At 42.7% G+C, this 16,876-nt stretch overlaps 1 protein-coding gene across 1 annotated transcript in view; it reads right to left on the bottom strand.

Moving 5' to 3' along the window:
• Nucleotides 1-12,046, bottom strand: part of LOC121856761 (calcium-activated chloride channel regulator 2-like) — a gene marked incomplete at its 5' end in the record, with an annotated part of 44,238 nt that extends 32,192 nt beyond the window's left edge. Inside the window, 1 exon segment of the mRNA XM_042352451.1 lies at nt 11,846-12,046. Coding sequence (XP_042208385.1) covers nt 11,846-12,046 — 201 coding nt within the window.
• Between the last annotated feature and the right edge of the window lie 4,830 nt (nt 12,047-16,876).

Here is a 16,876-nt window from a genome sequence, read left to right on the forward strand (position 1 = left end):
GTTACTTCACCCAATTTCCCTCTCTGGGCCTCTTACTTCACCAAATTTCCCTTTCTGGGCCTCTTACTACACCCAATTTCCCTCCTTCTCACTCCCTTACTTCACCCAATTTCCTCTTTCCCAGCCCCTTACCTCACCCCATTTCCCTCCTTCTCACTCCCTTACTTCAAACTATTTTCCTCTTTCTCAGTCCTTTACCTCACCAACAGGGATTGATATTTTTTTCCTCATTGCAGCAGTTTCAAACCCCAAAAATTTCGAGCTAAGAATCTGCGCTATTTCAGTTATTTTCCTACTAAATCCAGTTGATGAAAGTCGACTAAAGTAATATTTGTTATCCATTTATTAATTTTACTGATAATAAAATGTTTGTGTGTTTGTTTTGTTGATGAAAGCTACAGATTCAGATTTTTATTAACAGGCATTTTATTCTTGTACTGTATAGCAAATATCTTTATCCATTGTTTCCTTAAAAAAAAAAATCTGAGATGGTTTACAAAAAATAAATAAAAATCCTGGTTGCTGGGGTGACATTCCTTCTCCAGTCTTGCCTTTGCCCATTTTCCTCACCCTCGTCAGCACTTACTCCGTCTCTTGTCCTCTTCTCTCTCCCCAGCAAATCCAGCAGCATCTCTCTCTTTCGACCCTTCTTTACCCTCCTGTCTCCTGTCCATATAATTAATTACTTCAGTCAGCGAGATAGTAGAAGGGAGGAACACAAGAATGTTCCTTCGTTTATTTACTCGTTCAATCTATTCCTAGCCTAGAGTTGGTGCCCTGCCTCGCCTCACATAAACCCTGCCTTCATTTGCATATATTTTCATCAGAAGGATGTTGCTGTTATTTCTAACAAATCGAACAACTTGCTTTTTGTTTTTTAAATCTGTCATTGGATTTTTCCTTAACAAAGGTTACTAAACTCACTGATTGACTGATTCACTCACTCACACACCCACTCACTCACTCACTCACTGACGGACAAAGTTTATTTTTCTGTCACTTGCTGTTATAGTCTTATCATACCATCCACTTACATGAAATACATGTTAGCCGTGTCAGCATATCTAAAAAGAGTTTCAATGGAAGAAAAATTGGCTGTTGATGCTTGTCTGTCGTAGGATTACACTAGTTGACTCAGAGTCTGGCTATTCTTTGGTATAGCTAGACAATATTCTGACCTCGGTTACATCTGCCATAGCGCGGCTCTACTTCAGCAGGAGGACTCAAGCGTGACTGCTGGAGGCAAGTGTTTGATTGTTTACGTCCCTTTGCAGCAAGACCTTTCAGTGGGCGGCAGCGAGTTACTTGAGAGGTCAGTGTAGGTTGGGAAGGGGGGGGGGTGGTGATAAGTACCGCGACGAACAGGTGTATCAGTGAAGGGTAAGTCTGTACCACTATCCCGTCACAACCCAGCTCATGGGGGCCGTAAATGGACAATGATGACCCAAACTGTTGATTAACACATTCGTCTCTTGGATCTATATATTGGGAGTGAAACGTGCTTCCAAGAACAGACGAAAAGGAAACAAAGAACAAAAACAAACCACAAGTGAGTGTATATATTTAGACTTAAGACACTGGTGAAAAAGCCCTCAAAGTTCTCCTCACTTGATTACAGCAAATGACAGCACCTACAGCAAATTAAAGAGAAATACACGAATATTACAGTGGTTTCGACACCTGCCACCAGGAGGGTAGCACAGGTACACCCTGATTTAGTGCAGTATAACCACACGGCCAACACCTTCCTCACTTATGATTTCCAATAAACAAGAACCCAGACATCAAAGGTAGACCCGCCTAAGGTAATTAAAAATTTTCGCTTACACACACACACTATATATATATATATATATATATATATATATATATATATATATATATATATATATATATATATATATATATATATATATATATATATATAGTGTGTGTGTAAGCGAAAATTTTTAATATGCCATCACTAACACTTTCAAATTAAGTTTAAAAAGCGGTGTATCGTGTTTCTTATCTTAGGGTTGAGAAACAAAAAATATGAAACTAATTAAAAAAAAATCAACTGCGACACACAGCTCGATGAATTCTCTCCTTGCCAGACAGAGTGACTGACTACTGAGTTACTGCACGAAGTTTTTGACCAGCGAGAACTGTGAGACAACTTATGGCCATTTTTCGTTCTCTTTTTTCTGCTCTCTGTCACGGTCGAGCTGACAGAGAAAACTTTGAAAGCTGGAACAACTTCGAGAGTTGAGAGACTTCCAGATAACGTTGATGCCCAGCAGCGCTAAAGTACGACGTTCACCGACACACTTCTCTCAGACTTGTCATTTTTATTGAGAAAATTTATCACAATTCCGATTTAACTACATCATGAAATGCACACATATATGTATTCCTTGTATACTCCTAAAGAACACATAATGAACATAAATTACATCACGTATTAATTTTCCAGTGGGTCAGCCCTCAAACAGCGACCGTTCACAGCTAAAACTTTCTAAATATATTCTGAGTTACGCCTCCATCAAACATGGCCGCCACCAACTGCATACATGGCTTGGACGTGGCGGCCTGACGCACAGCACAGGAGGATATCTTAACAAGTTGGGTCGCCTTTGTATCTCCGGACGCCCGCGGCAATGACAACTCAGTCCTCTGGCGACAACTTACCGCCCTTGGAGGAGCTTTGTAAGAGGAGGATTTTATACCTGTAAGGTAGACTGTCTGGTTTATATATATATATATATATATATATATATATATATATATATATATATATATATATATATATATATATATATATATATATATATATATATATTTATTTATTTATTTATTTTCTATTTTTTGTTTCTTACAAAGAACATCCTTCAAAGGCTTCCGTATTTTTTAATTTTTTATTATTCTGGGAGAAGTATTTGAAGTAGAAAAGTTTTTATATCTAAGTTTGACTTCTGTATATCATTTTTATATACCGGTGTACTGCTGTATCAACATTAAGGTAGATTTACTCGGAAAGTCCTTTTGTTTTTAAGTATTTGAAGGGGAGACTTTTATATCGCCACGATGGGCCATATTACTCTCATATATACAGTACAGTACAGTACTGTATGTGTGTGTGCAAAATATTTACCTCCTGTTAAAACGTGCTCCTTAAAATCTCGTCTCGATTTTCTCTCCAAACTTTTGAAGTTTCGTCTCTAACGAGTCTTTTGTGTGTTTGTTCACTATCTCACACATGTAATTACACACAAACAAGATCCGGATCTTTCCCCACACAAGTTTCCCAATCAGCAAGAACCAGCTGTAAGGGGTCTGGTGGCGGCCAGATGCAATCCAAGGGTTTCTGGTGAAACCCCTTTATGTTATGGTAATATTATAGCATTGTGGTACTGATATCACCCGTGTAATATTAAGGTGCTATAATATCTCCGCACATATTACCCAGGTTATTTTTTTACTCATAATAAACAGTTAATTGTAGTTCGTCTCCTCACCTGTTGTATGGTTGCACCGAGCCGTCACTGAGGTGCGGGCTGCCACACATTATTGGGGGATCTACTTGAAACTTTGCCGGGATATAATTTGTGAAACTACTTCTTACTAAAGTTTTTTTTCGTAAAATTATAAACGCTTGAATTTGAAAAATATAATTGTGTGTTATATACATTTATCTATCCTGCCAAAATATCTACCTACTCATCCATCTATCTGTCTAACTATTCATCTACTATTCTTTCCTACCAAAATATATGTGATTGTAGTGCACATTCATATATAGATTTGAAAGGATAAAAAAAATGATAAGATTAACAGAGTTCAACAACAACAAAATCCTTGATATATGAGTGAGAAAACTAACACAACAACAACAGCCACAACAACAATATACGATCAAACATATTGTTATAGTGTAGCGATTATTCTTAACGTGTTTGTTTGGTATATCGTATCGTATTACACACACACACACACACACACACACACACACACACACACACACTCGTGTCTGGCTACACATGAATTCCAGCGATGAATAAAATATATCAACATTCATACACACACTAATCACTCCAACACAAATGATGGATTTGGTTACACGAAGAAAAACATTTCTTTTGGTCTGCAGTGAATCGCAAAATATAACAAGGATTAGAGCGGTATAGAGCTTACTTGGTGCAGGTAGATAATATTGATGGGAGGCCACACGCTGTACCGGGGATTGTTTACAGGTATAAGAACTTATTCAGGCCTTATTACTACAACCTTACGCCCACTTGCCAACAACTCACTCGACCCGTATTTCATCAGGTGTTGTGTAGGATATTATGTTGGGTCATATACTAAAACCGGGTTATTGTTTCCATCCGTGTGTCAATAATATCCATTTAAAACAGCTGGATTGAATTATTAGGAGGTTTGTTAATGTTTTAATCTGTTTTATGTTTATCCTGTTCAAACGGCTATGAATATGAGCATGTTTGGTTGTATTTACATCAGTGTTTATAAGGGTAAGCAGTTAAAACAGCTATTATAGATTATTAGTGTGTTACGTTAAGAAATGTTTTCATTAGCGAGTCGTGTACCTGAGTGCCTGTAGTCAACAAACTGCCGCCCTGTGTCTTGGCTAATGTCCCTTACTGCTCTCTTAACGCGCTTATGAAATTCTTCCCGCCTCGCTCCTGCATTCTCAGTATATTGGCGAAAATTTCTAAAGTGGCAACAGTGAAAGACGTGTCAGGGTATTGGGAAGGAATAATATTTTGTTCGTTATGGGTTGTGACTTAGCTTTGATGCGGGGTGTTGACAAGACACGCTCACCCCCCCCCCTGACGCGCGCACACACACACAGTCCCTCATTTTCCTCGCTTACGACCCCGAGTCAAAATACGCTGCAAAGCTTTGAGAACCTCCAAGTTGACAGACACATTCACAACAACATTAGGAAAACCTCAACACAAAGCCCTTGACAAGATCAAAAGCCAACTGGAACACACACACACACACACACACACACACACACACACACACACACACACACACACACACACACACGAGACTCTCCCTGCACAAGCCTCTGTGATGCTCAGGCTCTCATAATCTTTACAGGGCGGAAGAGCTTGTCAAGTTGTCATTTACTCTCTGAAATCCACATCATACGCTGCCATTTTATCTCTTAACGAAGCTCCTGATTCTCCATATAATAGCTGGACTTTTATATGTTTATTGTCGCTGCGGTAAATCCTAAAAGGATGTTGTATAGTCGAACTTTTAACGGGCAAATTAGATCCAGGTCAGATACTAAGAGATTCACCCGAAGTAAAAGTTGTTTATAGAAGTTAAATGGAAAGTCAGCAGAAGTGAAATCAAAGGCAGGAGTGTGTAATCCCGCAAGAGGAGGGGAACCACACTAGCGCCTCCTGCACTTACCACTGTCTTGCGAGAAAAAAAAATGTGTGTGGTCGAAGATGGTGCTTGTGTGTGTGTGTGTGTGTGTGTGTGTGTGTAAAGACACCTGATATATATTTCTAATGGCCATGTAAATTTTTCCACACTACATTATTTTAAAACTAGACTTTACATATAATAAACTCTCGTTGGTCATTGGTCGAGCTGCTCCAGGAAACATCTATTTCGACCAATCGGGAGTCCCCTCAAAGTCCGCCATTTGAAGTTCTGTTAAGGGGATTTTGTACTCTCTGTTGCTGCCCTGCTTGCTTGCTTGTGAGTGAGTGGGTGAGGCATCAAGACGTGGTTTGGTGTAAGCCTCGAGTCCAATAGGTTTATACCACATGAGAACTTGAGAGTGAGTGAGAGAGAAGAGAGGACCACATGAGAACTTGAGAGTGAGTGAGAGAGAGAGAGAAGAGAGGACCATATGAGAACTTGAGAGTGAGTGAGAGAGAGAAGAGAGGACCATATGAGAACTTGAGAGTGAGTGAGAGAGAGAAGAGAGGACCATATGAGAACTTGAGAGTGAGGAGAGAGAGAGAGAGAAGAAGAGGACCACATGAGAACTTGAGAGTGAGTGAGTGAGAGAGGGACCATGAGAACTTGAGGTGAGTGAGTGAGAGAGAGAGGACCATATGAGAACTTGAGTGTGAGTGAAAGTTATTTCACCTAAATTAAAATCATCCTAACGCTAACCGGGTAATGGGGGGGTATTAGGTTAGGTTAGCGTTAGGGTGTTTTATGTTAAGGCGAATTAAGCTAAGCAGGGAGCCAATCCTTACATGTTCATTAGTTTTAGTTATTGATTTCTTATTCTTTCGTGACCATTAGCGAGAAATTTGGTCGACTTGTTGGAGACTAAACATTCCATCCACTGAGTTACACCATGTCATAAACATCTCCAATAGACCTTATTATCTAACAGTTCTAAATGGGTTCCTCTATGCACTTATTTTCCTGGTCATTTTCATCTATTTTTTTCTTCAAAACTAAGTGTGGTGGCTGAGCGGATAAAATGCTCACTTCATGGCCTTAAGACCCTTAAGGCCACGAGGTTTGATCCCAGGGCATCTCTGGTCTACCTCACTTAATGGGGATACTTAACGTTATAGATGGGGAAGTAAAGACGGTCGACTCACTGAAGAATCACAAACACGCCGGGCTCAGGGATCAGTTCACAGACTTCCTGCCAACCCCTCCTCAATTATTCATACTGTAAATGCAGGCAGCTTTGTTTGTTAATTAATCCGTGCAAATTACCGCATCTAGTTATAAAATAAGCTGTAATAATCATATGCAGTGTTATCAAAGTATCGATTTTCTGAAGTATTACTTTATAAAGCAAGAACAATGTACTGTGTGTGTGTGTGTGTGTGTGTGTGTGAGAACGAGACCTCGTAGCTTATTACCTGTGTCATCTGGTGCAAATGGTCATGGCGTAGTTGTTCATTAGTAAAGAAAAAATTTCTACAATATTAATATTATTTATTTACTTTGAAAAAAAGAAAAGAAAACACTTAATAGTTTGGAAGGTAAACAAGTTGGTGGTATGGGTGGCACTACACTTGTTGTCATCTTGAATAATGTACACAATAAAACCAAGTGTTTGTTTTACTTCATATTGAAGACTGTTAGTTACTGACTGTGTTGCGTCGTTGGCCGCGTGTAAAATACTGTAAGAGAGTAGTTATTAATAAATACCTGATACTGAAGTAAAGTTGTTGAGGTTGGTTGTTTATGACAGCGTAAATATTAAGGGTAAAACCTTATCTTGCCTTGATATCATTCACAGCAAATATAATAGTGTTGACAAACATACACACGCGAACAGTAAAACTAACACACATTTATCCAAGCATACTCAAAACACACATACATAAGCGAGCGTATACCACACACAAACACACAGCTAATACTACTACTACTACTTTGCTGTATCTTTGAATCGAGTACGACAGTCATCCAGCTACAATAAAATTATAAGAATTATTAAGGGTGTCACCTTCGTTGGTGAGTTCTGAGGTGACTAAAGAGGCCGATATGGGACCGGCAGAGTCGTTCACACATGTTACACATGTGGAGGGGCGGCGGCAGCGTCTTTCCGGCGTTGGCGCTTGTCTGCCTCTCGGTTTGTAGTCGGGCTAGCTAGAAAAAGTATTGACACCTTCCCGTGTGGTGGTGCTCCTCCAAGCGTTACGGTGTGGAGTAATCGTCTCCCAGGTGAGGGGGTTCATTTGGCACTTTTTCAGGTTTGTCTTAAGACAAGCCTTATTACCTTTTCAGTTGCCCGCCGGCGTTACGTTTACTATTCGTCAGGTGACTGTAAAATAGCTGCTTTGGCAGTCTACTGTCGTCCATGCGGGTAACATGGCCAGTCCAACGCAGATGTTCATGGATAATGGTAGGTTCAATGCTCCTACAGTTGGTGTCAGCAAGAATACTGGCATTTGTTCTCTTGTCTTCCCAGCGAACACGGAGGATGGAACGTAGACTACGTTGGTGAAAGTTTCCATGTGCCTTGTGGTGCCTCCTGTATGTGACCCATCTTTCGCTGCCATACAGCAGGGCGGGGAGGACCACTGCTCGATATACGTGCAACTTTGAAGATAATTTCAGCTCCCTATAGCCGAAGACACGGGTACGGATTCTGCCAAAGGCTCGAAAGTTGAATCTCTTCATCGATGTCCGAGGTGGTGGGTAGGCGGGAGCTGAGATACTGAATGTGGGTAACATTAGAGAGGGTAGTACCATTAAGCTGGATGGATGGATGGGTGGTGGAGGTATGACTGTACCAGGGGCAGGCTTAAATCATAATCTGAGTCTTATTTACATTCACCTCATGGCCGAAGTGTGCATAAGCATCTGTGTAGGTGTTCAGGATCTCCTGTAGGTCGCATACAGTGTGAGCGACAAGGGTGAGGTCGTCTGCATACTGAAGTTCAGTAATGGAAACTGCAGACACCTTTGTTCCTGCCTGGAGTCGTCTTATGTTGAAAAGACTCTTCATAAGGTACTGGATGTCCACTCCACCGGCTAAATTGGCACTGGCACGAATAAGGAAGGCAGCCAGAATGAAAAAGAGTTAGTATCAGTACACATCCTTGTTTTACCCCGTTTGAATAGGGAAGAACTCAGACTGGGTGCCATTGTGAAAAACACTGCCGTTCATGTTATCGTAGAGCTGCCTCACAATGGAGGTGAATTTTGGTGGGCAGCCAAAACGGCTGAGTGTCTGCCAAAGGGCTTCCTTGTTGACCGAGTCGAAGGCCTTGGTAAGGTCGATGAAGGCAATGTGCAGGTCATGACGCTGTTCTCTGCATTTTTCCTGTATCTGGCAGGCAACAAATATCATATCAGTGGTGCCACGTGATGGTCAAAAGACACTATGGACAGCAGCGATATCCCGTGGTAGTTGCCACAGTCTGACCGGTCTCCCTTGCTCTTATAAATATTGACGATGAAGGCGTCTTTAAGAGCTTGCGGAATTCCTCGTTTTCCCATATATTCTCCAAGAGTGAGTGGAGACAGCTGGTGAGCAGAGGTCCTCCTACTTTATACACCTCGGCTGGGACTACAAGAGGCCCTCAGGCTGTTATTTTTCATCCATTTGATGGTAGTAGCTACCTCATCCAGGGATGGAGGATAGCTGATGTGGGTCAGCTCTGGATGCTGAGGGACCTGCTGGGTAGTCAGGACATCCACATCAGTGTTTCAATTGAGCAGCGAATGGCAGTGCGCTTTCCAGTGCTGATGGATGCCGTTTTCGTCTTTAGTTAGGGAGTTACCAACGGATGAGTGGAGGGGGCTGTGCCATGAGTGATTTGCCCATAAAATGTTTTAGTGGAATTGAAAAATTGGTGCATCTTGTGTTGATTCGCAAGTTTTTTGCATTTCACTTGATTAATTTTTAAACCAGTTGTTCTTTAGATTGCGAAGTTCGCGCTGGGCCGCCACTTTCTTCTTGCCTAGCCGAGGTATTGGTGATAGTGACGTTGTGTGCAGTACACTTGCTGAGTAGGAGTAGGCTGTTGGCGTTACACTTTCCTTATTCATTTCTCCCTATGATTCCTTGCCAAATGTCAGCATTTCTGCCAACTCTGGCATTGAAGTCACCTAGGAGTACAACCTTATCTTCTCTGGGGATAGAGGTTAGTACTCTGTCAAGGTTGGCGTGAAAGGCCTTCTTGATGTCATCCTCTGCACCTAGTGTTGTGGTGTATGCACTGATGCAAAAGGAATGACGTGAGTGATTCAGTGGGACTCACAGCGTCAGAAGGCGTTCGTTGATCCCAACAGGTATTTCAGTTAGCCTATGTAGGATGCATTGCCGGATAGCAAAGCCAATTCCATAACTGCTGTTTCTCTCCACAGCAGGCTTACCCTTCCAAAAGAAGGTATAGCCAGACCCCCGTTCTGTGAGTCAACTCTCTCTGGGAGCCGGGACTTACTAATGGCTGGAATGTTGATGTTATACCTAGGCAGCTCTTTTGCCACAAGGGCAGTTCTTTTTTTCAGGACGCTCTTTTGTGCCAATATCCGAAATGGTCCTGACATTCAAAGCAGATACCATAAGAGGTTGTATGGTTTGTTTTTTATTTGATCTGTGATTGTGATTCTGTTTTCGACTGCATAAGGATGACATTTACTGGGTGCGGTTGCGCAGTCAGGTTGGTTCTTTAGGCAGGCTATGTTTTGGGCACCTTTTCTAGCCTCCTCCCCATGAGGGGTGATCAGAGTCGGGTCCTCAAGAGGGCTGCTTAGTCGGATAGACAGGACCGGATTGTACTGCTGCCTTGATCCCAGTGCATAAACGACCATCTTATCTATGCTGCCCAGGTGCAAAGTTGTGACTAGAGACTCCCGGCAGTCATCACTGCCTATCCCCGTCGTCACTTGTCCATCCCCATCCGCCTTTGGGGGTATAGGGGTTTTGATGATGATAAAAAGTATGAGGAGCTGGGTGATGGCTGTACGTGAGTTGATTTATGTGGTGAGGCAGGAGCGCAGGCTACAACGACACATCTTGGCTCTCCCTTTTCCTGATCCAGTTGTGCAAGTGTTGCAACGACTGGGGAGAGGGAGAGATGCAATGGACTGCCGTTAGCCCAGTTTGTTGGGTTTCGCTTTTGTATCCTGTCCATCATGCATTGCCTTCATCCATCGGTGTAGTTTTTTGGTTTCCCATGTTGGTCACCTCTTCCCCCTATACCGCCGTTGGGGTCTTGTTGGAGCTCTGTAAGCAAGTCTATCTGATGTGGGGCTCCACTAAAAATTTTTCGTTTGGGGTTTACTCCAGTAGCCTTATACCTGCCAAGGTTAATCTGCAAGGCAGCGGGGCGGTGGTTGGTAGGTATCAGGACGTATCCACATGCCAGTGAGCCTATGCACCGTCCCTTTGGGGCCCACTGCTGCTCCGAGATCCCCTGCTGGTCTAGCTTGGGCCCACAAGGCACCCAGTTACCATGTGTTGCCATGAGGAGTGACAACAGGAATCTTAATGGTGATGAAGCTGTTTACTGTCAAGCGAGGACTTGTGCAAGTTGCTTCCCTGTTCACCATGAGGGCAAGCCAGTGGCGGTAGCTGAAAGCGAGAGGGAGCAAGCAGTGCTTGCACCTTAACACTAACATAATGCTGCCACACTAGACGCATTACACCATCTTGTGTGTACACTACCACATGTTCACTATAACAGTACAAGTTCACTATAACACCACTACACTTTGACAAAAACAGTACTACAGGTTTACTATAACACTACTACACTTTCACTAAAACACTACCACATGGTCACTATAACACGAGTACATGGTCACTTATCGACAGTACCAGCAAGAGCCACAACCCACCAGTGAGATAAGCACCCCTGGGATCCAACCACTATCTTCTGACCAGGCCGTGTTAAATACTCCACCCTGGGAACAACAGTGGGCCGGCATTACACCTGACTACGAGATAACACAACACCACCTAGCAGAGAGTGAGGTACTGTGACACCACCCCACACCACCCGGTGTCTCCATGACCACGTGAGGTCCTTCATGTCAACACCTACGGACGAGTTACTGCACCACGTGGCCTACGTGACCTCACACAACATGGCAAGAGACCAGCCCGGGCCATCAACTGCAAACTATAATAATTTGTATGTTCAATCATTGTTCCTTCTCCTTTTAGTAATGAAAGCTTTTGTTATACGACCCACCTACCACATGTCTTTGTATGTAATAAGTCATATTTGCCTAATGTATATTTTCAGCCCTCAGGCTGCAGAACTTTTTAAATAAACCGTTAATTGTTGTTATTGTTATTATTATTATTATTATTATTATTATTATTATTATTATTATTATTATTATTATTATTATTATTATTATTACAGACACACACACTTACCTGTGCGTACACCACTACTGGGTTTTCCGTGTCGGAGACGTTGATGGGGGAGGCGGTGTTGGAGGTCCAGGCGTTGAGGGTGATGGCATCTGCGTTGGTGATAGAAGAGATGTTGGCAGCCCTGGGAGTGGCCAACACCCGCACATAGAGGCTCTGGTGACTGTCGGCGCGGTTCTCAACACGGTACGTCCACACTCCAGGCTGGCAGAGGCGGGAGAGGTGGAAACGTTAGTGTGTGGTGGAGGAGGTGATTGTGAGTGGGTGGAGGTTCAGGGGATGTTTATGAATGGTGGAGATGCTTGTGAGTGGTGGAGGAGATTGAGGGGGATGAGTGGTAGTGGTGTTGGTAAGTGAAGAAGACAATACATGTTAGGATTTGACAAAGTGGTTCGCAATGTTCCGTAACACCCCTATAGAATCCTTGTAAACTCCTCCACAGAAAGCCCAGTAACACCCCCATAGAGACGAACCCACGCACTCCCGTTACAGTTGAGGAGCCCCTGACCCACAGCACCAGGTCGCCCTGAGAGTGTGGTGAGGCACGTGGGGGAGAGACTCGGGAGGAACGACGTTTACAGCACATTACATCCTGCATTTCAAGTATACAATTCACTTATGTAAATGTTTGTATCTTTTTTTTATTTTATCTTGAAAATTTGTTACGCCTTGGTGGGTGACTTTTCTTCCTTGACAAAACTAATTTTTTTTTCTTTCCTCTGCTTCCTAAAGGGTTAAACAGTTTTGCCAAACCAATTTTTTTTAAAGTCTTGAATACGATTCTAAAGCGACGTTGGAGATGGGGGAGGACTTGGTACACGGTCGTCCTCGATTAAGTTAGTCACGCCAATTTTTCGAGTCAAAGATCAAGGTCTTACTCAGGATCAGGCAGAGATGAATAAGGATCCTGGTGAGTGGCGTGTAATGCTTCGTCTAATGTCATACTGTACAGCAACGTTAACCAGCCGCGGGTGTTGGGCAAGACGGCTTTGACAGGTGAGTTTAAGGGGCGTCCAACATGCGAAGTGGTCATAAAAGTCTTACTGTCTATCCTTGAGTACAAGAGATTAAACCACAGATTAAGATGAATAAAGTGATTTAACCTCTCGAGTATGACATAACCCCTGAAGTATAATGCTAACAACACCTTTGAGTAGGATAGAATAAGGAATCATCGTATTCAAGAGGGTCATAAAGTCATATACCGAACACCTCCCCAGCCATCACCCAATGTTGGTTTATCATTTCCGTCATCTATCATTATGGTTAGGTCGGGGTCCAGTGACGAACAAAACTCCCTTTACAATCCTGCTCGAAACTGTATCAAACATAACCGAGGCACTAAGCCGCTAATTATGAGTACAGTACACAAGCAGCTCGGGGACTCGTTCACAACGGTTGGAGTCTCAGGCGTATAAAGGGACTTTTGATCGCGACTGTACAATGGCTTCCGTAAAGACAATCGCTGCAGTGCTCCATTAATTAATCAAAGGGTTGGATGGCGCGACACCAGCCACTCGTCCCCCGAGGCTTGTGTCGCTTGCAGACAAAATTAATGAATATATTTTTCCCAGTCACGCCACCAGGCAAGGACCTCACTGCAATCATGACACCACCGAGAGCTGTAAGCAATCCCGTTATTGTTGCTCCACTGACTATGACCTTAACATTATACTAAGTGACTGTCATTACGATATAGGAACGCTATCGTCCCGTTGATTAAGATTTCGGTAAATTAAGTAACCTCAACTCATTAATACTGCGATATCTTGGCGTTATTCTCTACCATACGTTATGGTTATGTTACGATGTCGAGACGTCATGACTATAAGGTTGATATATCACCAACTAGAAAGATATTTTTATCTGTAGCTGCAAGTGGCTAATGTTCTGTTATCGTAACGTTATCCTCTGCCGCAATGCTTATAGCATGAGCCGTCTTGCCTGAGTATAGATACAATTTACAGAATATTTTACGAATTCGCAATTCTAGTAATAAAATATCAGGAATTGACCTTGAATAACAATATAAGAATATTTCATTATTATGACGAGTGGATATGTAGTCGTTAGGTCACAAATATAGTGTTTTATATATCTTGTGGGTCGATTTACTATTGTACGTCAGCAGACACACCATTATCGGGCGGTAGTAAAATTTTATCACGTCTGGCGATAATGAGGAACACAAGCTGAGTCAAGGACGTCCTGAGTCAAAGGGCAGGAGTCTCAAAAGACACCAACCTGAACTGACATGATCTGATCTTATTTATCTAATCTGGCTTAGATCCAAAGACCGACAAATGTGCGTGTACCCAGGGTCGGTAATGTAGCCCAAGTAGGGCACGCAACCGCCTGCACTAACAAACGGAGGTGTATAGTGAGCTGGCCACCCACCAGTACCAACCCAGGGTACACGCACATCTGTCGATCTTTGCTGCACCGAGAAGAGGTGGGGCGGGCAAGCTTCTTGTGAAACACCAACACCACTTTTACACCTCCGTGTGTCAATGTAGGGGCTACACTGTAGCCGGTTGCGCGCCACTCTAAGGCTATACATTACCGACCTGGGTACACGCACATAAATCTGGCTGCCTTACCTTACCTTCCCGTACCTAGCCTAACCCAACCTGACCAAACCCTCATCAATCTTGACTTAAACGAATATACTTTGACCGAATATAACCTGACCAAAGAGGTCTGAGGATCATTTAGATTAGGTCTTACTCTTTAGTTGTAAGGATTATGTCCCATTTGATTAGTCATCTACCCAATCAATGATTTTTTCATTCGTGAACAAATCGTCTTGAAACGCCCATAACAAATATCAGTCTCTATTGTGACTGATGGAATTAAAGAAACGCCTTAAGCTATTTTAGAACAAAACAAGACACTAGACTTGGAGAATCGTCCCCCCACCCGTTTCCTCCCACCCACAGTTTCCTCCCCACATTCAATCCCATAATGCAAAGTTCTGTTTACATGTGACGTCACTGGGGATTAAATCCGGGTCCTGCACGAGATCATTCTTCAGACTCCAGCTCTTGGAAACTCTCCACACACAATTTAGCAAATTGGATCGAATGCAAAGGTTGCCGCATTGACCTCGCCCGGCCAGCCGTGGCACACACAACCAACCCGGCCGGCCGGAATATGTCGACCGGCCAGGATGCATAGCAACAGAATCCAATACTGCAGGCACAGAATCTATTACCGGGGGGAGGGGGGAGGTGTCCACCCCTTTAGGGACGAATTTGACTAAAAACAGTAGAATAGACGTCTATCGCTGCGACGATCTGTCACCAGTGGAGGAGGTTGTTGTATACAGTACAGTACAGTCAGGAGTTGTATGTTGATATAATCTATTACCAGTCATGAGAATTGATATAATCCCGGTGGTGTATTGATATAATCCATCACCAGTCATGAGATCTGTTCTCATATAACCTGGTCATTGTATTTATTACCACGGTCATGAAAACCATTTACCGCTCACATGATCAAGTAGTCTGAGGACACAGCTACGTTACCATTGTTATAGTTATTCCACTCCCCCCCCCTCCCTCCCTCCCTGGACCTGTGGCCGGGGTGTGTAGCGATCACTGAGCTTGTGTGTAAAAACATGCCTCTCTCTTTCAAAATATAAAAACGAGACACACACACCTGGGGTGTAATGGTCATCATGATCTCCTCCCGGGCAAGTTTCTTTGTCATCCGCCTCTGGGAACCTGGATGTTAATCGATTTGTGGACTGTTCCGGGGTAGTGGTTAGCCAGTGCAGTTGGCGAGTTATCCGGTCTTCTTGGATTATTTCTTAACAGAGGGTCATACAACTTAAGGTGTGCTTGAGGTGTTGGCGACAGTTCATACAACGTAAACAAATTAACACTAAGTGGCCTGAGTGCAACCATTAAAGTGTGTGTGTGTGTGTGTGTGTATGTGTGTGTGTGTGTGTGTATGTGTGTGTGTGTAAACACATGTCCGTCTTGTGAAAATAACTTGTCCTGGGTTCTGTTCAAGACCGATGATGGTTCCACTCCAGTGGGTTCGTCCACCGCAAGGTTTGTGGAATCAACCCGTCCGCTAGTTTTCACCGGAATTTCACACCACCAGGTACAAATGGTGTATGTGGATGGGTGAAGTGCCTGTGTCAAGATACTTCTGCTCCAGTGAGTTTGTACATCCGTCTGTCCAATCTATATAGGGCGGGGTGGAAAGGTAGGGGAGGGAAGGGAGGGGAAGTTGGGGATGGGGGTGAGAGATGAAGGAATTGTGTTCTTTTCCTAATAGTTACTATCAAGGAGGCAAGGGTGTGTGGTATTAATATTAATATATATATATATATATATATATATATATATATATATATATATATATATATATATATATATATATATATATATATATATATATATATATATATATATATACTGTACTTTTAATCTTCAGAGACAGTCGTTTATGTGTTCGATGTGTTCCGTCCCGCTGAGAGAAGACAAAATTGCCCCTTCATTTTCTCCTAGGTGGTGGCGCTCCAGACAAACAGCTGACATTTAAGGGGCGGAGTTTAAAAGGTAAATATAACGTGGATTTGAAACATTTTCAAGGTGCGAGACGTAGTGGACACCTCGCCTTACCTTCACCATTTCGACAAAAATTTCCCAAGAAAACCAGGACTTTTGACTTTTCTTCATAATCGTCGTGTTGTAATATTAAACACGACAGGAATTTTATTGAATTCCGAATTACGGTTTTTATTATGGAATCAGATGGCAATTGTTAGTGCTCTTATTACAAAATGACTCTCTGTTTCTATGGACGTACCTGTACACATAATTACTTGAGACAACACCTGGAAACCAGATTGTTTACAGTTTTTTCCTTAATTAGGTACGGGATGGTGGTGTTTAATTACGTTTGGAGTCCCAGTGCAATTTTTACTCCATTTTCATATCGGGTATTATTTTATTTGTTTCCTTGGGGGAAGAAGTTTAACACGCGAACCCCTGAGTCTGGGCGTTGCTCGACAAGGTG

This window comes from Homarus americanus, unplaced genomic scaffold, assembly GCF_018991925.1.
Source record: "Homarus americanus isolate GMGI-L3 unplaced genomic scaffold, GMGI_Hamer_2.0 scaffold14402, whole genome shotgun sequence".
Lineage (NCBI taxonomy): Eukaryota > Metazoa > Arthropoda > Malacostraca > Decapoda > Nephropidae > Homarus > Homarus americanus.